Source organism: Daktulosphaira vitifoliae, unplaced genomic scaffold (genome assembly GCF_025091365.1).
Source record: "Daktulosphaira vitifoliae isolate Bord-2020 unplaced genomic scaffold, ASM2509136v1 Scaffold_4, whole genome shotgun sequence".
Taxonomy (NCBI): domain Eukaryota; kingdom Metazoa; phylum Arthropoda; class Insecta; order Hemiptera; family Phylloxeridae; genus Daktulosphaira; species Daktulosphaira vitifoliae.
This window is the reverse complement of record NW_026099575.1, coordinates 12114978-12141044: the sequence shown is the minus strand read 5'-3', so window position 1 is coordinate 12141044 and position 26067 is coordinate 12114978. Positions and strand designations below refer to the sequence as shown.

The following is a 26067-nucleotide window of genomic DNA, read 5'->3' as shown; positions in this document are numbered from 1 at the left end:
ATAGTATACTTATTAAATAGACGTTTTGGGCACCTCTTATACTATAAGGAACATTGATGACTCAAGCAATCACCTGATCTCTCTTACCCTCTTATTCTAATTAAAATTCTTTTATGCTAAAATACCCTAATCCCAATATTCTTATTTTAACTCGAAGTACTGTAATTAGTGTATATAAACTTAAGAGAATTCGATAATTGACATTAGAAAAGTGAACAATTAAATTAGTGTATCCGAGAATCGAAATTAAAGTAATTGAGTTTATTAATATACTTTAAATAAAATTCATTAATATAATTCCACGCTCAAATATTTCAATTCGAATTTTATATTAATAATATATTCGAATAATATTCATTTTCCAGTAATCAATTACATATAAAAGATTAATTTCACCATTAAATGCCATATTAACTAAAGAATACCAACACCCAGTTATAGAGTAATCAAAAACGACATAATTGCTGTTAATAAAAAAAACATGCTTAAGTTTAGAAATTTCATAAAAATTTGTTTTTTTTTTTTTTGTTATAAATACTTTTCCATCATAGTCATATTTCAATGAAATAAATAAATGTTGCGCATATTTACGTGTATTTTTACACTAAATACAACGATGTCAATAGATTTATTTATCTTCAGTATTTGTTTAATTATTTAACTTTTTTTTGTTGTAACTGTTATTATTTGTAATTAGTAAAATATCTGTAACCAATAAATAAGACAAATAAAATCTAATTATACCACCGGTGTTTAACGTAAAAATATAAGTAAATTCGTGAAACATAGATTTACTTAATTTAAATAGAACTGCGATAGAAAAATATTTATTAGAAAATAACAGTAAATGTAATGAAATATTCAGCTCAATTTTTTAATTTATGAATGCTTTAAATCAAATGAAAACAGGCTAAACTTATTGCAGCCATCTCGAATTTCAAACGGCTCTTATATAAAACGATTAAAATAACTTAAGATAGTTTCAAAAATATATATCTATTGATTTTTAGTTGTGTAATTATCACTTAATTAACAATTAGTAATTACTTAGAAATTAATCTTATTAATCTTAAAAATTACTTTTGTTGAAACAAATCTTTAACTAGATTAGAAATTAGTAGCGAAATTTAATATACAAGTAGGATTTATCTAAATATATTTAGATCAATGTATATTGTAAATCACAGACAATTTTTCTTTGTCCTTCGTTAGCTTTATTGCATAACATTGTTTTGATGGTAAAACTTCAAATATCGATTTTTCGAAATTATTCAGGAGGAAGAACAAAATACATTATTTTTGTATAGCTAACAATAAATATAGTTTTTTTTAACCTATTAAAACTACATTATCTCAAGAATAATAGAGAGATAAGATAAGATTTATGCGAAAAACTCATAAATGTGTAACACATTGTAAATTTGTTTTTCTCGAAAAAAAATCTCGAATTGCCGAGATTCGTAGTTTTGCCATGGAGACGATCATATTATCTAATTTCCAATAGTTTACTCGAAAATAATTACATTTTTAGAAGATATAATAGCACAAAACTATTCTATAGATTTGTTTTTTGTTTGGAAAATCGTATAATTTTTTGTATTATATTCCCTAAAGAATAAGAAATGTTTGCAAACCGTCTAGTACTTGCATTAACTTAACTTTTAAACATTGACTTGTTAAGTAAATGAGATTTTGTAAACTTGACTTTTAACTTAATTTATTAAAAAAATAACGGATATACATTAATTATTAACTCGTTATCTTTTTTCAATAAATTTATTTTTACGAGTTGAAAAAAATCATTAACTTGTCCAGCCTTGATAATTTGTAAAAAATAAAACTTTATAATTGTATTAAATTCACTGTATAAAAACAATATATTCCTTAAATAATTACTTATAATGGAAATGTTATTTTTATCATTAAGTCATATCTTTTTAACAAATACGAGGTCCCTATAATAACTGAATGTTCGCTCCTTTTTTGTAAATGAGACTTTTTTTTTTTTCAATTTATTTACTTTACTCGAGTATCTGATAATTTCTCAAGTGTTTTTTTTTTTTTTTTACAGTTTTCCTATAAACGATGAATAACGTAATCATTTCCAGCAAACACTTACAATCGGTGCTATTGATCACACCTTGACGGCATATGACATTTTTGTATATGAAAAGTATGAAAATATCGCCGGAAAGTGTTAAACCGACTTGATTAGAAGATGATTGAAAGGATGTAGAGACCAGTGTAAAGGGCTGCATGGTCGTCATCTTTGGCGTCGAGAGGTGGTGGCCACTAATCGTTTCAGGAGTGTGCGCGAAGTGCGCCACACGCATTAGCGATGCCGTTGTGCGTTATCAGTCGGCCGTTGAGACACTCACGGGGCTTCTGAGTTTTGTTACCGCGTAACATCGTTAACGACAACAAGTCCGTCGTCAGTTCACGCGGAATTTCTCGTCGGTTTCCCACCCCGCGGCTCTCGGGTTTTTACCCCCAATGACTTGTTGAACGCGCCTGGCCAGTGCGGTGGTGTCTGGGCCTCGTCGGGAGTGCGTTCACTGTTCTTTTGTTGCGCGTCGGTTTGTTGGTGCGACAGACATGCAGCCGACCGCAGCTGCCAACGCGTTCGAGAAGACCACGTTGGAATTCCGATACGATACGTGTCTCAACTTATCGGCAGATGTTGCGGAAAACATACCGCTGTGCTACAATAGTACATATGACATGTATGGCGATAACAGCACTGACGAGGAAATTGCTAGGGTACTTGATATTACTTTTATAGATTTTTATACCAAAACGAACAAATGAGCGTCTGAACGCAATATTGGCCAAAAAATAGTAAATGCTATTTTTTGACTACTAATTGTCCACGAAAATAGCAATATTATGAGACAAAAATACTTTAAGTACCAATATAATACGGCCGTGCTAGGAAAATAATATTAAAGTCAACAATTTGTAAAAATGAGTTCACGCCAACATAATTCCTATCAAATTATCAATGGTGGGCATTAACTAGTTAAAAATTTAAGTTAAGTTAAAATATTGATTTTTCTTTTAACTTTTCGACTTCACTAATTTAATTTCCCATTGAAATAACTTAGCTTTTTCAGTTAATTAGGTAAAATAACAGTTAATCTAAATTTAAAGTTTCATAAAAAATGTATGTCTTTCTACGCTGCGTACGTGGTTTAATTTAAAAAAATATCGATTTTTTCCCTATCGCTGATATTATATTTATATAACAATAAAAATAATTTTTTTCAAAAATCTATGTGATTTTCAACTGATTTTTTTTTTTTTAATAACTATTTTTAAAGATAAAACAGCGCAACCAACATCAAAATGTACAAAACGAATAAAAAAAATTTTTTTTATCATTAATACTTTCTTCCTGTTCAGTTGAAAATCGATTCTTAGCTTTCCCATGCATCACCGACCAAAAAATTATTTTAGCCGAAAAATTAATTTTATATGAAATAAACTTTTTTTAAACTAGACAAGTTAAAAAGAACTTTCAACTTATCTTATAGTTTACTACGCTAACTTGTTAGCTAATTAAATATGATAACTTTTAACCACTATTTTATCAACATTTATCATACTTAAATTAACTTAACTTAATTATTTCGATTAACTTGCTATCCTTACATATAATAATACAATTTAGCCATTTTATGACTTCGATTATTGTACTAACTTAATGAAATTATTTCCTTAAATCGCATATGTCATAAACTCATTCTTGACTTGAACATTTGTTCCAGAGAACCATTGAAATATTAATGCATTTAAAAGATAATTAGTTTTTAAAAACTAGAGTGAAGTACTTGTTGCATTATCACGGATTATAAAATGTATCAATTAAAAAAAAAACAATTATTGCTATAATTTAATGTAAAAAAGAAAATTGTTAGTGCTACAATTAAATATTTTCTTATTTAATCAGTGTTATTATCTGAATTTATATATTTTGGTGGTTTAGACGACTATTGCGCTCAACCCTTTGAATAATGTAAAAAAAATGGCCAATTTAAACAAATTATCCATCAATATGGTATTGTAGTAAAACTACGAATGATATTTATGAATTTACACAACTTTACAGATGTTTGTATCATTATATTTACATATCTATAAGTAAAANCAAAAAATGTGGCCAATTTAAACAAATAGTAGTAAGTTCGTACTAAATTAGTACGAACTACGAATTAGTAAAACTACGAATGATATTTATGAATTTACACAACTTTACAGATGTTTGTATCATTATATTTACATATCTATAAGTAAAATTTTTCAACACACAAAGAAGACAACACCTGCTTACATTAAGAACATAATTAAAATCGATTAATTAAATTGTCTATACTTTTAAAACTATATTATCTAAAACTAATATTTTTGTTAAATATATCTTATGTTATAAAAATTACTAAATGTATGAATCTATGTTTTTGTTAGATCCTTACACGGACTAAAAATACGAATTCAATGCGATCCAGTAAAATTCAAAGTAATCCCGACTCAATAATCCGAAAATTGATACAATTTACTAAAAATATGCTTTAAATAATATACTTTTTTTTAATTTAATTTTTATACTATATAATCTTATTTGGACCGTCTAGTAATTATTTTAACATTAAAATATTTCACAAGTGCCACAAACTCGATTTAATTCAATCAAAACTTCAAAAAGCCCAATTCAGTTTGATATTCAGTCTGGCAATATCACTTTTGTTAGCTCAATCTAATCCGAAAAATTTTAGAAGTGGTCTGAAATTGATCCAAACTGAAATCATTATTTTCGGAAACATCAAAAGGTTGTTTGTCCCAATTTAGGTTCCCAAACATTTTATTTTTCATGCCGTCATGTATCGATAAACATATATTTATTATTCAGGCAACACCCAGTCTAATAATATAGTCATAAACTTTGATCACTATTTAATTATTATTTGACATCAAAATTAATAATACTCATGTAACATTATAATATTATTCGTTTAATCATATATTAAATCATATAATATTAACGATAGTGTTATTATCGTTAGTATTATTATTTTAAAATAGTTTTTGAGCATTTATATATTTTTAATTGTTGATAATTAATAAGTCTGCGTTTTATAAACGCTTAAAGTATTCATTGTGAAAATCGATATTTTAAAATCACAAACTAAATGTTTAGCATTCTACTGTAGGTTGGCTAATAATTAATGTTTTTGGAAGCTATGATATGTTTCTCCATTTTAGGCACAGCGATTTCTAAACTTAGCATTAACGGATCCCTTTGTGTATTTGATTAGACAGATAAAGCTACCAGCTAAAAAATTTGATAATTGTCGCTTAAAATTGTCAAATATTTGTTCAAGAACAATGAAACAACTCGGCTCATCCACTAGTAGATCATGCAGAGCATAAACGCCTAAAATGAAAAACATTTAAGTAAAGCTGTAAAAGGTTGACTTGGAAACTTTTAAGTACCTCTTGTAGTTCTTGGTCGAATACTAATCGAGTTGCGCGTTATCGTGGGAACTTAGCACACGTTGCATTTAAGTCAGGACATTCATAAACATGATATTAAATGGCACCTACTGGCCGAGTCTCGCCGACGAGGAATATTCTGCGGCCGAAGGATTGAAACTTAACAAACTGTTATCGCTTAAAAAAAAAAAGTTTATCGTATCGGAGTCAGCTATTAAGTTGTTCTCGCGCTTACCGCATACGCGGTTCCTTTGCAATTAACCGGTACAGCAGGACAACTTTATACGAAAATAATCTAAAAGCTCTCGAAGAGTATTCAGTACTCAACTCGGTAGCATTTTACGGCCAACATTAAAATCAAAATATTATTGCTGCAGTAGGATTACTGCTGTGGTGCATGTACACTCCATGTTATGATAAACGCTGTTTCTAAGTACTCCCCCGTGGCGTTCGTTTAGAGCATTCTTTGTGTTTTTAATAAGCGATGGCCATGTTTAAAAGTTAGACAAAAATTAAAAAATTCAAGATAACGACGATTTTTTATTTCTTTAGGTTTTTTCGGTATATCTTGTATAATTTAATTTTCATCTCTTTATGGTCAGAAACAACAGTCATTAATTAATTACTCTAGCGAGGCTCTCGATACTAGTTTCAATGTAATTATATTAGAACAACAAGCCTCGGTGCGGTTGTATATTCATCAATTTATGATTGTAACCACTTAAATGTTTGGCATTGGGTCTTTGACCGTATCTTTAAGAAACGGTTCGTTGTTATTTTGATACAAATCATCGTGAATATTCATTTCGTTCAGACCATAGTCTTAGTTTCTCTAAATTATTCGGCAATATCGTCTTTTACCATTTATATTTGCTTTTTGACTGACTGTACTTTACAAGTTACATATTATAAAACAACTATTCGAATCTACCAAACTACTAACTTTCAGAGTATAATTTATTCGCAGATATTAAACAAACAAGCTGGCTATCGTGAGAATTTGGATAACAGCTGAGCGCTTAAGATAAAATGTTTCTCCTCGTAGAAGTCCACACCCCAAGTTTGAATACATATTAGAGAAATTTAGTGTACACAGCTGGTGTTGTACGCTACTCTGGTAAATTACATGTTATAGAATAAAATGCTGATGAACAACCATAAGTATTGGCTTTATTTTTAAAGGGTGAATGTATTGTTTGACGACTTTACTTGTCTGAAAAAAAATTTATGTACTCACTATATTTTCAATAACTTAATTAAACTTCTAACAAAACACTCATAATCTACCTTTTCACTAAAGCTGCAGTAAATTATAAACATTTTATAGTACTAACCTAAACCCTTTAAAAATTTACTGTTTTTAATTACATAATGTAAGTACACATTTTTTTATTATCTTTTATAAAGTATATACTTGTAACTATAACGATAAAGTTTTCTTCCTTAAACATTTATAATTACATTTCTTTATGAAAACATACATGAAAAACTATTCACTCACGACATTACCGTGAATATTTTTTTATATTAACCTCATGCTGCTCATGAAGACTTGCCAACGCTTTTAAAGTACACTGAAATATTATTTATCTACTCACTGACACTACCATTTTATCATTGCCTCTAATAAAAAATGTTGATTCATAAAATAACATTGATTCATTTACTGAATGTGATTATTAAAGTCTTAAGATCTTGTTAAACTTTTAAAGAATATTTTATCTTTGTTATATAATGTTATGTTGATATGAAACTTTATTAAAGTTATGTAATTCATTTCAAACTATATTTGAAAAAACATTTTTGTAGTAGTATTATTCTACACTAGTTTTTCTCGTAATACTTAAATTAATTAAATCGCGATCAAAATACCTACCAAGATTGTTTACTAAGAAGAATTAATAATTTAGTTAAACTTTGTGTAATTATAACTTATAACGAGTTACAATCAAAGTGACATGCGACAAAGGTTAACGTGATATGTTAACTGTTGATTAAAATTAAACTTTTTGGTGTCGACTAGAGAAAAGCTCATTGATTCTTATCAACATCGCTGATGTTAAATATATTTTTAGGGTCAATTTAATTTCATTGAAATTATCTTTTTACTACATTCAAATTACCGTACTTGCTCTCAATATATAAGCGGTACTACTTAAAAACAATTTTTTTAATGATTTAATCATTGTCTCCATCAGAGTATATTTATTACCAAATGTAATATGTTTTTAAGGTATAGGATTAAGGTTAGTTCAGTGTGAAAAAAATCTGAACCAATAAAACAAAAATGAACTCAAAATAAACGCACTATATGTTTATTTTTTATACTGAATATTTTAAAGAAGTGACACTAATTACTTTAAACTAAATGTTTTTAAACATTTATTAATTTTTAAAACAAATTACACAGCTCGGTAAAATTTGATTATTTATTATATATAAAAGATTATTTATGAAAAATGTTTTTTGTTTCCGTTAGGTTTTTAATACTGATTTTGAATATGGTATTAGTTTATCTCTGGCATTAATAAGATATGAATGAATATCTTAGCCACATTTTGAGCAATTATAAAGTTATTCTTTTTATACATAAATTGTTAATTATAAACTTTTAATTAATTTTTTTTTTAACTCCTATATTATGTTTGTAGTATCTTAATGATAAATTTTAAAAGAATTCTGTGAAATATTCCCTTTGATGTACTTTTGAGTGTAGAATACAAATAGGTTCTTGATTAATATTTGATTTATTTTTAATGTACATACAGTTTTGAACTTTAGCACCAGTACAAAAGATAATCGTATCTTATAAGTTGTACAAAATTAGTTTTATAAATACTCAAATAAACAAAAAAATGTATTCAAGATAATTTTTAAACTATTGTAGTTGTATGTTGTAGAAACATTAAAATTATCAGATAGTTGATAACAATTTTTAACAGAAAAAGTTTTCAATTTTTTCCCCGATAACTACTTCTGAAGAAAATGTTTGTTGACATATGAGCGATAGATTTATATGAGTTGAGAAATTAAAATGTTCTATTATGTTACCCATTAGATCAAAATCTATTTATTAGACATCTTATTTTTTATAGTTTAGATATGTAGTTGCATTGTGTGTATGACACTTAAATGAACAGATACCGATTGTTTTGTTTGACTAAACTCATTTAAGGCCATCACCGTTTTAATTAATTATGATAAAAAAAAAAAAAAAACCAAACGAAAAATGTTGTCATGTTACTGTTATAATCTGTACGTCAGTGCACACAGTGGCATAATAATAGTTTCAGCGCAGTTTGCAATTGTTACATCCCTAAAACTTTTTGTTAAAAAAATATTTAACTTACCCCGAAAAAATGTTATTGTTTAAGAAACTTATAATATGCATAAACGCAAGAACATAAATTATAAATAACATACATTTTTATTTGGGTTCATCGGCTATGATGCCTTCAAAAGTCTTACGGGCACCCTTTTTGTAGTGTCCCCATATATGTGTAGACGTGCCGCTTAATGTACATTCTTATTCAGCTGTTCCATTTAACTGTTGGGAAATATTATATAAATGATAATAATTAATTCTACTATTTACGATATATCAAAAATCATTTCAACTTTCGCCTGGCACGGCCGTTTGGGAATTACTGTCGGTTTTTAAAAATTCACCGGAAATCATGTGAAAAAAAATGTACGGGGTTGTAACCTGTGGCCTAACGCATCATTTTGACGTTTTTTTTTTACTGGGCCACTTACAATTTGGAGTACACTTTCATTTAAGTTAGTATCGCAGTGTGCGGCTTAGAAAACGATAGTACTGCGTCAGTCAAATACAACTTACTCAAGTTAATAATTCCTACGTGTCTCTAATGATAACTCCGACGCGGCTGCTATTTTATTTTCCATCTGGGTATTTTTTATTTCCTCTATGAGTTGATGTTACAACATCGATTGATAGTGAGTCAAAGACCGATGTTACTGAATCTAGTTCTTTTTAAGTCATTTTCAAGCTGCTCTAAAAAAACATGTCTTTTGTTTCCATTAGCAAATGTATATCAGTTATATTTAATTTGTACTTGAATTTGATTTCTTGATTATTTTTAACTCTTAAATAAAAATATAGAAAAAATACATCTAATTGTATTTGTTTAAAATTTTAAATAATGGGTGATTTTTGAGATTACAAAGCACTAAAAATATTTTAGTTGTATAAATATTATTAATATTTTTTTTAAATACAGCAAACAAATATTCTTTTAATAAAGCTATTGTTGTTTTAACAAAAAAAAAACTTGAAAATATGAATGAAAGAATATATATAAATGATTTGTTATAGTATTATCTTCCCAGAGGACTATTTAACTAGCCTATTCAACTTTTCACATTGTAATAATACACCCCAGCTAACCTAAATACACTTAATACTCATATAAAAGTGAATCTACTATTTAAGTTGAATTTAAGTATTTATTATAGGTATCAATGTAAAGGGTGTACTAATTATATTATCAAACAAAGACAAATAATTATTTATTCAATTATGGCAGTTTGTTTTTCATATTTATGTTTATTTGATAGAGTTTTATTTGTTATTTACTAGTTGTTTATGATTAACAACGTATATGGTGAGTATATTTATTATTATAATTTAAATTACAATTGATCAAAACTATTTAGTATTAATGTATACATATATTTTTAAATTATTTATTTTTAGCTTACTAAATTAAATTCCATTAGTTAAATTTCACTGTAAAATACTTCAATACGTATAATTACATTCAATCATTTACATTTCAATGAGTAGTCAAAGAGCGTTCAGCGTAAAATTATTTTTTAGCGTACTCAATTCTCGACCAAACGTCTATCAAGTTCAATATTAAAATGCTAATAATTCGAAAAGTATTTACTTGAACGATAATATGGACCCGTTTAACTATTCAATAAATTTGCCGTCTATTTTTTAAAAGTTATACTAAAATAAAATAACTCAAAGCTAGCTTATTGAAAACCGCCTGAATTATACCAAAAAATTGATTCAAAAGAAAAATTACAATTAGTATGTATTACTCAAAAACTGTTTCCTATATATTGTCATATAAATGATAACGATAAAACATTTCACGCATCGATTATTGAATGATACGCTGTAGGGCCAGTGATCTAAGTACCTAAAAAAATTTTACAAAAAATGAAAAGAAAAACTATTTCTTATTCCTATAAAGAATAAATAGCAATTATATCTTTGGATACTTATTTCAAATGGTCAAAGCAGTTAATTTTTTTCATTATAATTACATCATTATTTATTTTATAAGGTAGTTAAATATATATATATGTTGTTATATAAAGTTGACATCCATACAAGATTTGGGGCATTAATTAAAAAACTATTTAATAATTGATAATTCAAGAAAAACACGAAACTAAAAAATATTATTGACACATAAACAATAAGTATTGTCATGGCTCAAATTAAAATAAACCTGAATAAAAAATGGAGTCTCACATTTCCTCGAAGAACTTTGAAAACTTACAATTTGATTTGAAAAATATTTATTTTAATATGAATATTCATATACATTTAATAATGTTATGTACAATACATTACAATATCGAAACTTTAATAATTAAAAAGTTTTTAAAAATAATCGTAGCAATCGTTATTAATGTTTCTATTGTTTAAAACATCGTAACTAAAAAGTATAGAAATGTATTTATCGTGATTTAGGACATTTTAATTGAAAATATCTCAACGCTAATTGATAATTGATTAATTCGATAATTTGATAATCCTAAAAAGTTCTGTTGTTGTTATAATACATAAATAAATTTGATTTCATTAGATAGCTTAGCAATTATTAGCACTGTTGTCAAGATGGATTTAAATTGTATACAAATGAATAAATATAAATAAAATTTAGTAATTTTTAAATAATAGGAAGAAAAATGTTCAGAGTTTTAAAGCAATTTTAATATAAAAAAACAGTGAAATTTCTTACTTCTATTGAATTGCAGGTATTATTAAAAATACTTTTAAAAGATATATATTTTTATAATGAAACTTCATTAGAACGCGTTGAACACTACAAAGGGTTAAAGTTTTATTATAAAACTTTTATTTTATATTCAAGCAATCAAATTTCGGCTTAAAGGTAATTGTGCTTCGATATAAGTGATGACAATACTATTTTATCATTAAAAACTATTAATAAGTATAAAAATAATATAAATAATGAATTTGTACTTGAGTCCGTGTTTGTCGGTCATACAACTCACGCAAGTTTGCACGTGAGCTCCATTATCTTAAGTATAATATGCATTAGGAAATGGCTTACAATCAATACGAACTCCGAATGGCAAGATAAAAACTGGTACTATAACAGACCACACTAAAGGTAATGTCATTTCGCCTAATGATAATTCCAACAATAACACTATGGCTAGTAAAAGTCGTAAATCGACTAAACCATAAATTTAGCTGTTCAATATAAACTTTACCTTTCATCGTCGACTGTTTCACTCAAAATAGACGGGCAAAATTATTTTTTTTACCCATCCGATTTGAGGTTTTGTCATCAACCGAAACCGAAGATTTCTTTTTAGAATAATACCGTCCTCCCTAATATTAAGAGTGATCATTCTAAAAAAACTATCAAAAGAAACATGCATAAAAATAATACACTTCCTTTCGCCATATTTATTTTAAACGCGCATCTTTCATAGAAAATTTAGTCGCACTAGATCTATTTAATTTTTATTACAGAGCTACATCCAAACATTATATGGTGCGTGGTAACAACTTGGATTGAATAAGTTATTTATTTAAATCTCTCAGACAGAAAAGCTAACTTTTATTCCTATTTACTAAAGTCAGACGCCCCTTTAGCATGCTTTTTAAAAATATACACCATGTAGTTCCGCCAGATAACATTATTTAAGCGTTATTCGACCAGATAGTTTTACGTATCACTAGCATTTGTCATCATAATACCAAAAAACACTCCTACTTTTTCGAGTTCACTTGAAATCAAACAATAACAACCAAGATATATTCTTAAATAAATTATTATTGGACTCATTAGTTTAAGTCGAAAAATCGTGTTATTGGAATGTTATCCCACAACGTTTTCAAGATTATGGTAAAACTAAATCATTATGGAAACACCCGCGCCGTTGCGTTAAATTTATAGAGTCCCATGATTCATTTTTGTGATTAAAGTCATCTACTATCGTTTCTAAACGTGCTTTATACGCAAATGATCACACGGAAAACTATAAAAGATTTCAAGAGTTCAAACTACTTGAACAAGTTGTTCATTCAAGATACCAAGATTTTCATGATCATTTAAACCAATAGAAAATCTGTAAAAAAAACTTTTTCAGTAGCAACGCAGCAAGTAAGCAACCCATCTAATCTGTAGTGAACCTATCAATACTTCAACTAGTCAGTCTTATGCATCCATCACCCGTAAAAAATGTTCATAGTATCTTCCTCCAATCAAAACACTTTTTCAAATCAATTAATATCCTTTTTTTTTTATAAAATTTAAAAATATATTTATTCCTCTTTGTTCGCCCTCACTAAAATTATAAACTCCCTTAACTTATTTATCAACAAGTTTCCATACCAACAATTAAATAATTTTTCTCTCTTATTTTATATTTAAACATCTACACTTATTAATAATACTCTACTTTATATTACTACATTTGTAAATTATTATAATTAACTATAATATCTTTTTGTAAAGGCTAATAAAAAAAAATGAATTTTTACTTTTTTTTATGTTTTTTTTAATTAAATTATACCACTAAAACCTCAATCTATTGTACTTTTTTTGTATAATTTAGACAAACTCTTTACAATTCTGTGATAAATAGATAAAACAATCAGAATGCTTTGAAATCTTTTTCATTTACTACGAATAATAATTCAAGAAAATGTAGTCCTCACTTGTAGTATTATTTTTTTTAAATAAATCGAATAAAAATTAAACATTAATCAAACTTCTATTATTCATTTTATAACAAAAGGACGCGATACTTCATAAGTTTTGTGTAATATAATAGATTTTTTTTCATATCGATTTAAGTATCATGAGAATAAAATCATTGTAATTCTTCAACAATAGTCAACTAAAATCTTTAAAAATCAGAAAAATATTTTTCATTTTATTATTACTTAATTTATTATAAATAATCTTAATAGCTCATACTGTGTTACAAATTCTTAAACCCGTTAAATATATATACAAAAATGTATAAAAATAAATTATACATGTTAACTTCTTTAAAAAAAAAAAAATATATATATTGATCTGAATATAATTACTGTTTTTAATTCTCAATAACATAAGAACAAAAAGAATAATTTATGAAAAACTACTAATTACTTCACAAATAACCGTTAACTAAAGGTAAAGTAAAAAAAAACGGTGTCCGCCTTCAACAGCTGCACTACTCTAAACTAACTAACATATCATATCTTGGTCAATGTTGACCGTACATTTATTATATTGTTATCATATAGAAATTTAAAAAAATAGTTATTAAATAATAGGGGAATAGATGACGATATCAAAACAATGGAGTTGAGTGAAAGCTTTAAAATAAACGAACTGGAATAATACGTTTCAGCTTTTATTATATTTATTTTATTTCATCATAAGTTTAAAATGGAATAAACACCAAACAAGAATAAACTAAAGTAGAGATACAACAATATTTACACGGTTGTGTCGATTACTGGAAAATCAAACCGAATATTATTAAATTCAAACATATTAATGTATATGGTGTAAAAAAAGATAAACCCAAAGAAATCTTAAAATTAATTTTAAAATTTATAGAAAACGACCAAAAAAAAAATGTTTTTAGTAAAATTTTTAACGGAACATTCTACTAACCGATAAAAATGATGTTGTCAGACAACAACACACAACACATACCTTTAATATTTTCAAGCTTTTGTTTGATAACGACTGCTCATAATACATCTTTATCTAAAATACACAGCGATCAGTTTTATTTTTCATACAATATTTGTAAAAAACACATCCATCTTAAATCGTTTCACTTTTTTTTTTATACGGTTCATAAAGTTTCAATATCTCCAAAGATAAAGAAAAACCTATCGGTTAAAACTAATAGGTGGACCACAAAATACCTTTACATGCAATCGGACGACCATTCGTCTACCTTATCCGTTTGTAATCTTCCACGTTCAGGTTGTAATTCTTCTATGAAATAAACATACCGCCAATTTGTTACAATTGGTTAATTTATAGCTGGTGGGATGGCTATAAATTCGATCGTACCGGAATTCATTGCTAATCATTTTTAAAACTTTACCCTCCTGAAACTTTTAGTGTTGATTAGAGCGAGTGAATTGCAATCAGTAAAAGTATAAAATTTGATGGCGATTTAAATTTTTTATAACACGTAGCGAAAACACTACCTGTACGAGGTCGTACATGATCAATCAAAATAAAAACTTTAAAAGCAATGTGCTCAACTCCATTTTCTACCGCGCTAAAGAATTTTATTATTCGACTTTAAAAGAAAAACTAAGGTATACATCAGTCTTTTAGACAAACAAAAGAAAAAAATTTTTCAGATATTTATTTCTCCGAATATTATTAATAATAGATTTCGTAGATAATAATAATTTATTATTTAATAAAGTATCTTTTGTAATCTCTCATAATCGACTTTACTTAAAGCGCCATGAGAATATTTACCATTTTAATTACAATAAACAAAAACATGGCATGATAATATCACGTGTACGTACGAGCTAATATTTTGGAAGCATTTACCAAATATTATATTTACAATAATCAAAGTATGTAGTACGCTCCGTGAAATAATGCCTCTTGTTTTTTAACGAAACACGAGTGGCACGTACGCACCAATTTGTTTAACGCTTTACAAGAAGTTTAATAACATTGATTTCGTATCTTTTGCATGCATACAACTTTTTTCGTCAATGGCTTAAATGCAATCTGATTATGAGCCTCTTTCAAGTACACCACATCACTTACGGTCAACTCACAGTGAATTTAAAAAATATCAATAAGATTTTTTTACGCTCTTATGAACGATTATCATGAGCTACCTTCTTGTCTCTTTTATTAAAAATAATGTAGTAAACTATGTCTCAAGAAGGAATGCAATTTATAATATTTCGGGTATCACGTTTTAACGTCTGATGTATAAGTGATAAATTATTGTTTTTATTGCAATCAAATATTAAAAGGTGTTTTTAAGTCGTTTTTTCTAAAAATATATTTACAAAATCATAATAACAAATTCTTCTCAATTTTTTAAATTTTATATACACATTGCTTTTTATAAACCATAAAATAAGTATCCCAACTATTTTTACACATGAAAATTCCTATTAATTACTTCATTAGGATCGTAAAAGCCGCTAGAGTATCATCAAAGTGGACTTAATATGCATTTAAATGTAAAACTTAGTAAAATTACATATTGTGCAACCTTAATTAGTATGAAATAAATTCAAAGGCGTTGTTAAAACAGAGTACTCAAGTAAAACAATTTAAAACTACTTTGAATTCAACAACAAAAGGTCTAGTAATATTTATAATGAAAATTTTATTTCGAAATTAATCTCACAAATAGTTAATCATGGCAAATGCCATAACGGTAGCCGTTTTAATATAATAAATGTACTACAGTCTAATACAAATTCAGTAATTTTAAATGATCATTTTGATTATTAACGAGCGTAATGTTAGCGCACAATATAAGATATTGGATATTACATTAATTTTTACGATACACATACTAATGATAACACATATTATATTTGGCTCGTACTTAAAATGATAAAATCACAATAATCGATAACGTGCAAAACTTTAAACGGGCGTATTACTACTATGAAATTTCATGCCCAACGTTATTTTCCGCCATTAAATGTTTTGCCACATGAATAGACATTAGACTATATGTATATTTGGATTTCAACATTTTAGCGCAATACCGAAAGGTTTAGGTGAATTTTTAAAAATTTTAAGTTATCGCCTTTGCAGTTTAATAAAGTTCAGACCAAAACAATATACCGTTAGGGCTTAGTCACGAAAGTCAACACAATATTTAATTTACTTATCATAAATGGCATTATTTTTCATCAACAAAAAAAAAAAAAAATTTATATTACATTGTTACGGCAGTAAAAATATTGATTATTTATTATTTTTAATTAATTAAAATATTAAACACGACTTTGTTTCTTTGTATAGAATAGAATCATAAAATATACACACAAGAGAAAAGCAATCGATCCATCGTAAGCTTTCCCTTTTGAAATTTACTGTATTAACAAACAGAGTCACATTTAATACTGTTGAGTATTAGATTTCATTTTTATACGTATAAATATATTTAAACATGATTTATATGATTACGTTAAAACTCAGTTTAGAGAATTGGGTAATGTTTTTTGTGTGTATTATCACAGTTGAAAAACTTGTGACTGTTCCGCAAAAATGTTTGCAATCTCACAAATTTTAGTTATTACATTCAACGTCATATTTTATACAATATTTTACAGTAAATTCTTTCCTAAAACGTCAACTTTGGTTTATGCAACTCGGTAGGCATAAACTGTTATAAAATTAAATAATAATTAATAAGTCATGTAATGTCATACGATATTGTTACGACCGGAAATGTTATTGAAAATTATGATTTGAAGGTTTTAAGGGATGGTTTCATTATGATATGAAGATGATAAATGGTGTGTATTATTATACTCAACGATAATTCACTTCTATCAGAACAATATAAAACTACTCAAATATTTCCCTAAGCATTATAATAATTTGCTACCCTGCAAACTGTTTGGATGTTCGTGTACATTATTATTGCAATGACATTTTCCTGATATGCATTCCGTTTAGATACTCCAAGTTCAGCGAACCATACAAAGCGTTACGAAGACATTCTAAAAATATATAGCAACGTCGAACGTTTTTGATTACATTTCAATTGATGTTTGAGTTACACTTGGCTCATTGTTGAAACATTAATTGGCTTTGTAACAACACACTTATGCTAACCTACTTACAACCTCATAATGATTTAAATAATGCTTAAGTTGTTATCTTATTCTATCATATAAATCATTCTAAAATAATTAATACAGCAATATATATCCAATAAATTGAACAAATTACTTCAATATGTTATCTGTGATTTCTGTCTATATTACCAGATATTTGAAAGGAATCACTATCTTAAGTACCATCATGCACGATGTTCTATCAAAGAACAATAATTATAATGTTGTTACGGATACAAGTAAAAACCACATCGTTATAAAACGAAAAGCTTTAAAATGGGATTGAACTTTAAAACAGATCGTTATCCAATACTGCGATTACGGTAACGAAGAATAGCAGTAAAATAAATAGTTTAGTTTAATATAAAAAATTTCGTTCCAAAAACTTCTAGATTACATTTTTCAATGACATTTTTATAAAATTAATATAAATTTTCTGAATGCCTATAAAATAAGTCGACGAGTTTAAATTTTCAAACTAATATAATTTAAGTAATTATATTATTTTCTTCTGCCTAGTCATTTTTCTACATTATTACGATTAGGTAAGTAAGCATTAGGCCAAGGTCAACTAAGCATTAGTCCAACTAATCAATCATGCGACTGTGTGTATAACTGTTATTGTAATTGCATCTATGATAAAAAAAATATGTATATATTAAGATTTTTTTATGGTAGTTACGTTTTATTGAATAAAAACTTATTTTATTGTTAAGTTTCTAGACATTAATGATTTCAAGAAAATAAAAAGTGAAAAAAAATCAGGAACGTTATATAAATCACAACAAACTTATGAGACAATAAAAATGTATTTTATACTTTCTTTTTATTTTGAAAATATTCTTTGAAAACATCAAACTTTAAAATGAAAGATTTTATAAAACAAAAAAAATTGAAATGATAAAATCTCACAAGTTAAATTTACTATAACATAACATTAATTATAAATAGTATTTCAAACCTTACGAAATGTCAAGTAATATATATATCTCAATCATAACACTCATGACATTTCTGTTGTTCATACATCTGCTTAGTTCTACACAGCGATGCATAACATTATTGTTGGTATATAATTAATTATCATCAATCATTAACAGTTGGTGAATTTATAAAAAAAATAATTTAAAATTATTTGGTAGTCACTCGAATAAGCCAATGTACATTATAGTAGTTTATTTGTATTGGAATTAATTATTGATCATTTCTATGACTTCATAATGTTTAACACTTCAATGGAATCTTAAATTTAGCGAATTTCTATGGCTTCTTAAATTTTGTGCATTTATATGGCTTCTTAAATTTTATACATTTCTATGGCTTCTTAAATTTTGTAATTTGTATGGCTTCTTATATTTATACATTTCTATGGCTTCTTAAATTTTATACATTTGTGTGGCTTCTTAAATTTTGTAATTTGTATGGCTTCTAATATTTGTACATTTCTATGGTTTCTTATTTTTTATACATTTGTATGGCTTCTAATATTCGTGCATTTCTATGGTTTCTTATATATTGTTAATTTCTATGGCCTTTTTAACTTCAGCCATTAATAAAAAAGTTTTCTAAAAACTTTATATAAAAAAACATTAAGATACTTTCTTAAAATAAGTTAAATGTTGTATTGGAAATTATTCAAGTTCAGAACTTTCAGAGTTAACATTGAATAAAACTAATTAATAACTTTTAAAATACTGGTCCAAAAGTTGTTATCGACTATTCATTTTCTTTTTTATAAGCTAGTTAAATAAGTATGTTTCAAATAAAGAAAATTAAGTTGACATCCCTATAAGACCTGAGGAATGAACATAAAAAATATTTTATAACAGATAAATGGAGATACATGTGTAACTAAGGAAGATTATTATTTTAAGAGAAAATGAATGAAGTCGCTAATGTTAAAAGAATTACTCTGTGTATATATATTAATTGAATGATTTGTAACCAAATAAACTAGTAATTATTATTAATAACTAAAATATCGTGCAATATGTAAATTCTGTTTTTATAAACAACTTTCTCGCTATTTCTATAATTGTGTTATAATCTCAGAAGTTTTGCTGAGAAAAAATGTTCTATGTGCTATTCTGTATCCATATATTGACATTTTGTATTGTAAATTACCCGAATTTTGAGGAGATTATAGCTTTATATAATATATTATTTTCTTTCTACTTGCTGTTGAACGAAACGGGCCGTCAAAAACACGCGTAACGGGTTGAATGAATTAATGACCCAAGCCGTTACACACTTTGAAAACCTTTATATACCGTTATCTTCGGCTAACTATTCCTAGACATCTTAGCCGTACGACGTTAACCAGTCTCATGTCCAAATTCACGACCGAATCATTAATTTTCAGGCGAATTGTAGTCAGTAAATCATGTAGACTCCCAGCAGTGGACATTCGGTGCTCGTAAGGTTTAATAGTATATATGTTATATATCTGTTCATCAGTTTCCGCATTTCTGGAGAAAATACCTCACGAACGATAACTGCAAAACGCGATCACGTAATTGGGTAATATCATATGAGGTGAGCGTATAAGATGTAAGTCAGACGCACAAGTGCTCAGTGAGTGTTCAACGATTTAAGGTCTTGTGTACGTGACACATTTGTAACTTTATCAAAAAGGATCTTGCTGTTTGTAGAAACGTGTAAACATCACAGTTGAAAATCTTCCGTGATTTGTTACACTCTTTTTCATTTTTTTTTTTTTTTTGGATTTTCAGAGCTATAAGTTAGGAAAAAACTATCAATGCTGGGCTACAAGCCGAAAAAAACACGCTATTGTCATTTATCAGTTGTACATTTAACATGTAACTCCAATACATCACAACAATTATTGTGCTATAGGTTTATCGAATAAAGAGGACACGCATAGCTGTATCGAACATTTCCCTGCGACCTTTTCGCCAAGTACGTTTGCGTACTCGTTATACGCTCACAATGTAACGTATAAATCGAGATAACCCTATATTATCATGTCATATACATGCGAATACCTAAAGGATAATAATAATAATATATACATCGGGTGCACTTGTCACTCACGCCTATCGTCATTATCTTCAAGACATCACGTGTTCGCGGTACTACGCGATAATAAAAGACCCGAACTTTGTATACCAAATGAGTTTACATTATACTATATGTACAATGTAATACATATATATGAAGTTTCAAATAACGCTAGTACCAGAGTAAATTATTTGTATTGTTAGTTTTCAAAAATAAAATAGTAAAATGAAAAATTGCAATTATATTATGAATGTGTTAAAGCTTTCATGGATTGTCTTGTTGCTTGAAGTGCTTGAGGATATATACATGTTTGCAGTTGAGTTCTGACGTTTTGGACTTATTGCAGAGTCCATCTTCAGAGTGATGGTTGCTAGTCGGTGGCTGCAACTCAACTGCATACATGGATATATCCTCAAGCACTTCATGCAATTATATTTTTTACTTTTACATTCTATTCGATATTTAATGTCGAAAAAATGATNCAACTGCAAACATGGATATATCCTCAAGCACTTCATGCAATTATATTTTTTACTTTTACATTCTATTCGATATTTAATGTCGAAAAAATGATTTTAAGAAGAATAATAAATACTTTGGAATAATTGAACATTGAAACATTTATACTAAAATAATGCAAAATTATAATATCAACTAGTAACTTTATACGAATCGTCTTGGAGATAGTCAAGCTTAATGGGAGTTTATAACAAGTGAATACAACGTGTAAAAATTAATTTATAAATTGAGTTTAACTCCCTTGAATACCCTTAATTGTTGCAAGAGTTGAAACACAAAGTGTAACTTGTACAAAATTGTATCCGTTATTGGTGTATTCGGTGGTATCGAAACAAATTAATTAATATCACATTATCAATAAGTTATTTTTTTCATTTTATTAATATATTTTACACGTCAAGTGCATGATTTCTTTATCGTTAAGTTTCTTTTTCTAAACTCAAAAAAGAGATACCACATTTTCTTGCTAGATATCATAAACAACTGACAAAACAAATTATTTACTCGTTTTTATTATTTCTCTTCTGTATTACTTAAAAAGCACTTACACTTCAGTCGCTAAGCGTTTAAACAGTCCATAAACATTACACATTGCTACATAATATACTGCTAGCCTTTACCAAGAATATTTTATGTGTGACAATTCTCCCCAAAAAATAATAAATAAATAATAATAACTCTGAAAGCTGTAAAAATAAAGTATTTAATACTTGCAAATTTTATGTTTTTTTTTCTTTGCTATCAATCCACATCTTTTATTTTTTTGGTGTATTGAACAAATTTTAGTAAAAAAAATATAGGCAGTCGAATAGTTCCAAAATGGATATCATCTTGAACAATGTTTGTTACAATATGAATAACTACCCGGATNTCCACATCTTTTATTTTTTTGGTGTATTGAACAAATTTTAGTAAAAAAAAATATAGGCAGTCGAATAGTTCCAAAATGGATATCATCTTGAACAATGTTTGTTACAATATGAATAACTACCCGGATAATTGATTCAAACATTAATACTCTTAGTGTACAAACTAAACTAAAACAATTGTATTTGGCTAATAGTCATACTTATCGAATACCACAATTAATAATATTTCCATCGTTCCTTTGTCCAGATACCGAATACTATTTATAGTGTTAATATACAAATTAACGAATTGAATATAATCGACAGTACAGTAATACAATTACCATCAAACGTTTTCTGATGTCTGGGGATCAATAATTTGTGAAATACATTCTATGGTCTCTTGTTCGAAATCCGTACTATTTCAGAGCTGGCTCTACGCCATTGGCAATTTGAGGAAATAATAATACCTATGCATTTTCCTTTCAGCAGTAGTTATATTGACAAACGGCTATACATCGGCTCGGTGAACGTTATCCTTTTTTATTGCTTACCTACGACTCACAAATACACCTAGATGACATTGGGTATCGTCCTATTTTCATTCTACATCGCACCTGATTGTATACTTATTACACCATTTACTATTGGAATACATCCAAAATCGATCAAATGGTCTTATGTCCGTCATTATACGCCATATAATCCCTAATCATGATTTTTCAACACCTTAATACTGCTAAGTACTCCAATACACCAGCGCATGATATTATTATTACACATTTACTTTTATTATCTTGAAATTGTGTCGAGATTTTGGTGTGTGTGTTTTAATGAATATGGTCCGAATAGGCGAATAGTTCAATCCAATATTATTAAAATACTCTAATTTTGATTAGTATACAATTTTCTGTCGAGATTTTCTGTTCGGCAGCAATTTAAAACAAAATTAAATAAACATTATGTTAAAGTTTATACGAGATTTTATTTATTTTTTAAATTATTTTTAGCCAACAATAATGTGCAAATTAATGAACTGGGCTCTGGTCCGTGGTTACGTTTGTGTAATTTATGGATAACAACAATTTCAATTTATATTATACCTTACTTTACTCAACAATTTCCACTTGAATAATTACATGTTAATAATTTAGTAATCATTAATATTTCTTCGACCAAAATTTCTCTAAAGTTTAAATAACATTATTGTTTCGCAAGAAAAACGAAATCGAATGGAAATAATATAATTTTTAATACTAACAACAATTTAATTTGAGTAGAAGAGATTTCAATCAAATTCCGTCACAGTTTGTAAATTTAATAAACAATTTTAAGCTAATGAAAAATTAACTAAAAGAGCAAATCTCTGATAATTTTAATAAGATTTCAAAAAATCACTGAATTTTTTTCATTCTATTCAACTAAAGTTCTCTATATAGAAAACTAAAATGAACATTTATTCCAAGAACGCATTTTTCACTCAAGAAGTTTTTGCTATAACTAAATCTTGACACCCAAGTCGAATTCGAGGAATGAAACAGCTTAACAATAATATAACAATAACAAAGTAGATCCTGATTGATAAAAGTTGACCCGAAGTATGTATTGCATATATGATGAGCCAAAGAAATGCGACAAGACTAGTGCTACTTCATTGAGAGACAATATTGAAAATTTAATTCGAAAATAGAATATTATTTTGCTCAGATACCAAAAATATTAAATTTGAATTTGTGTCACAAACACTAGAAAAGGGCATTCGTAATAAAAATGTTATAGTAAATAGATTACAAATGAGCAAAAATCTGTTTGCTTGACAAAATATAAAGAAAAAATTATAGATATACGACTGCAATACACTTTAAGTTTTCTTTTTATTAATATGCGTGGAATCTTCATTATCATTTCTTCATCGTCATCTATTAAAGGTCATGTCTTGTCATCGAAGCCATTCCTCTCTGTTTGACGTCAAATTCTTCAGCGAAACAAAAGATGCACAGTTCATGAGTTCCAAGATATGTTCAAAATATTGTTTCCTTGGGCAACAAAAATATCATTTCTTGTAGTATTTTAATTATTTTAAAAAATGCACATTGATGAAATTTTAGAATCTAGTATTTCAAAATCGACACCGTAAAATTAATTCCTGTTCAACTTTTAAATTTAATACATTAGCGCTTTTTAAAACAATTACTTATACTTGGAACTATTTTAATCATTGTTATTTTAAATTAGTGAAAAAAGAGAACTTTTAATAGTTTGTTTTGAACTCATTTCCTAAATTATATTCAAACACACATCACCTGTCCTCTCATTAATTCTCCCTTATTAAAGTATAAATAAAAATAATCTCGATCATGAGTTTTTTTTTATTATTAATTAGTATATAATGTTGTTGAAGAATGTGTAACATGGTATTGATCATTTTTTATAAATAGAATTACTATAAAATAATTTTTTTCCAAACAACTATACAATTAATCCACGCCAAGTTAATTTTATGATGTACTATCGAGTGCATTAAAATTATTTTTATATTCAAAGAGAATTATGCGATTGTGTTTTAGTATCATATTAAGAATAAACGATCAAATTAACATACAATGTTTTTCATTTAAATCGTTGCATTATCATAATGTAAGCAGGAGAAAGCTCATATAGGTCGATGCCGGTCGCTCTTATTTAAATTGCATGAACGTCCAATGTGTTTGCCAGTATTGTTTCTTGTAGATTTCAGCCATTACTCAATAAGAACTATAGAATGCATAAAAGTAATGCGTGGGTGTGCATATTATTACTCTTTTGTCGCACAAGGATAAAGGTTATAAATGGAAGCCACTTAAACATCACCGCCGGACTAGGTGTTAGGATTATTGTCGGTGTTCAGAATGACCAAAAAAAAAAACAGTAACGAATATTTAACCTCTTTTTTTTTGTATAACACGAACTGCCGACGCAGTTTTCTGATTGAAGACTAAAACACCCCGGGAAGCCGCAAAGTAGCAATAAAAAAATATAACAATAATAATGAAAAAACTAAATCAGGCGAGAAATCTGGGCAGTACCACTGGTTAATATATAGAACCCGGAGAGAATAATATTTCTATTGTAATTTAGAAAAGTTCTCTACGATGATCGATACAACGCGTAGAATCTGGCAACCAAGACTTATGTAGTGGGCGACATGAAAAAATATTTATATATATATATATATATATTTATGTACGCATAATAAACTTGTTCAAAGAAAAAGTATCAAGATGTAATAACAACAAACAGTTGTAAAATGTAAGCAACGACGGAATAATATTATATACTTGAAAATTGAAACGTTAAAAAATATAATCCGACAGGAACAAAAATAAAAAAAATTGTTAACATTAGAACTTGATTCTTGGTAAAACGAAAAAAATATACAAAAAGTACGATTGTACATTTGTAACTCGCAATTTGCTTTTCTTTTTTTTAAGTGTAATAAATTTCAAAGTGATATTCTATAAATATTGTAGAAACTTAAGCAATAATAAACTGTTATTGCTTTGTAATAATAATAATAATAATAATATCCGAACGTTTGCAGCGTAAAAAATGAAAGCTAAAATGAGAGATGAAAAAAAACGATCTCCTAGAATGGCGTTTTAATCATTTTTCTTATTAATTGCTTGTTCGTCCCGTGCAGCAGCTTGCCCTACAGCTAATGGAACGTCCCACGTGACTATCGACCGGCGCGCGCCGGGGACGAAAAAAGATAGGACCCTCGAGAGACCGCTCGTCTTTGATTTTCGGTCAACGTTATTAGTGTGGAGCGGGCAACACACCACCGAAGCAACGCATGACGTGTACGGCGTTGAAAATGTTACAAAATATGTTTGCGCACAACGTTAAATATAAATTAACGCAAACTACTAATCAATTCAATTAACCGCGACTGTAAACACGTTTCGAGCAATACACGGCGTTTTATGTGCTCAGTTACCAGCGTTGTAATATTACGTGTTGTTATTGAAACACAAAAGCGACACATCAAAGGAACCGCGCGGGCCGGAAAGCAAACCGATGACGTTATTGTCGGTGTACTGTTGTGTTTCGGGGGGG

At 27.6% G+C, this 26067-nt stretch overlaps 1 protein-coding gene across 5 annotated transcripts in view; it reads left to right on the top strand.

Moving 5' to 3' along the window:
* LOC126904305 (allatostatin-A receptor-like) overlaps positions 1-26067 on the top strand; it is a 152217-nt gene that overhangs the window by 59789 nt on the left and 66361 nt on the right. For all 5 annotated transcript variants that reach the window (XR_007703715.1, XR_007703717.1, XR_007703716.1 and 2 more), the window contains exon 3: positions 2072-2760. Coding sequence is in view for 1 of the 5 variants with exons in the window: in XM_050683273.1 (XP_050539230.1) it covers positions 2596-2760 (165 nt within the window). In the remaining 4 variants the exon portion in view is untranslated. The remainder of the gene's footprint in view (positions 1-2071; positions 2761-26067) is intronic.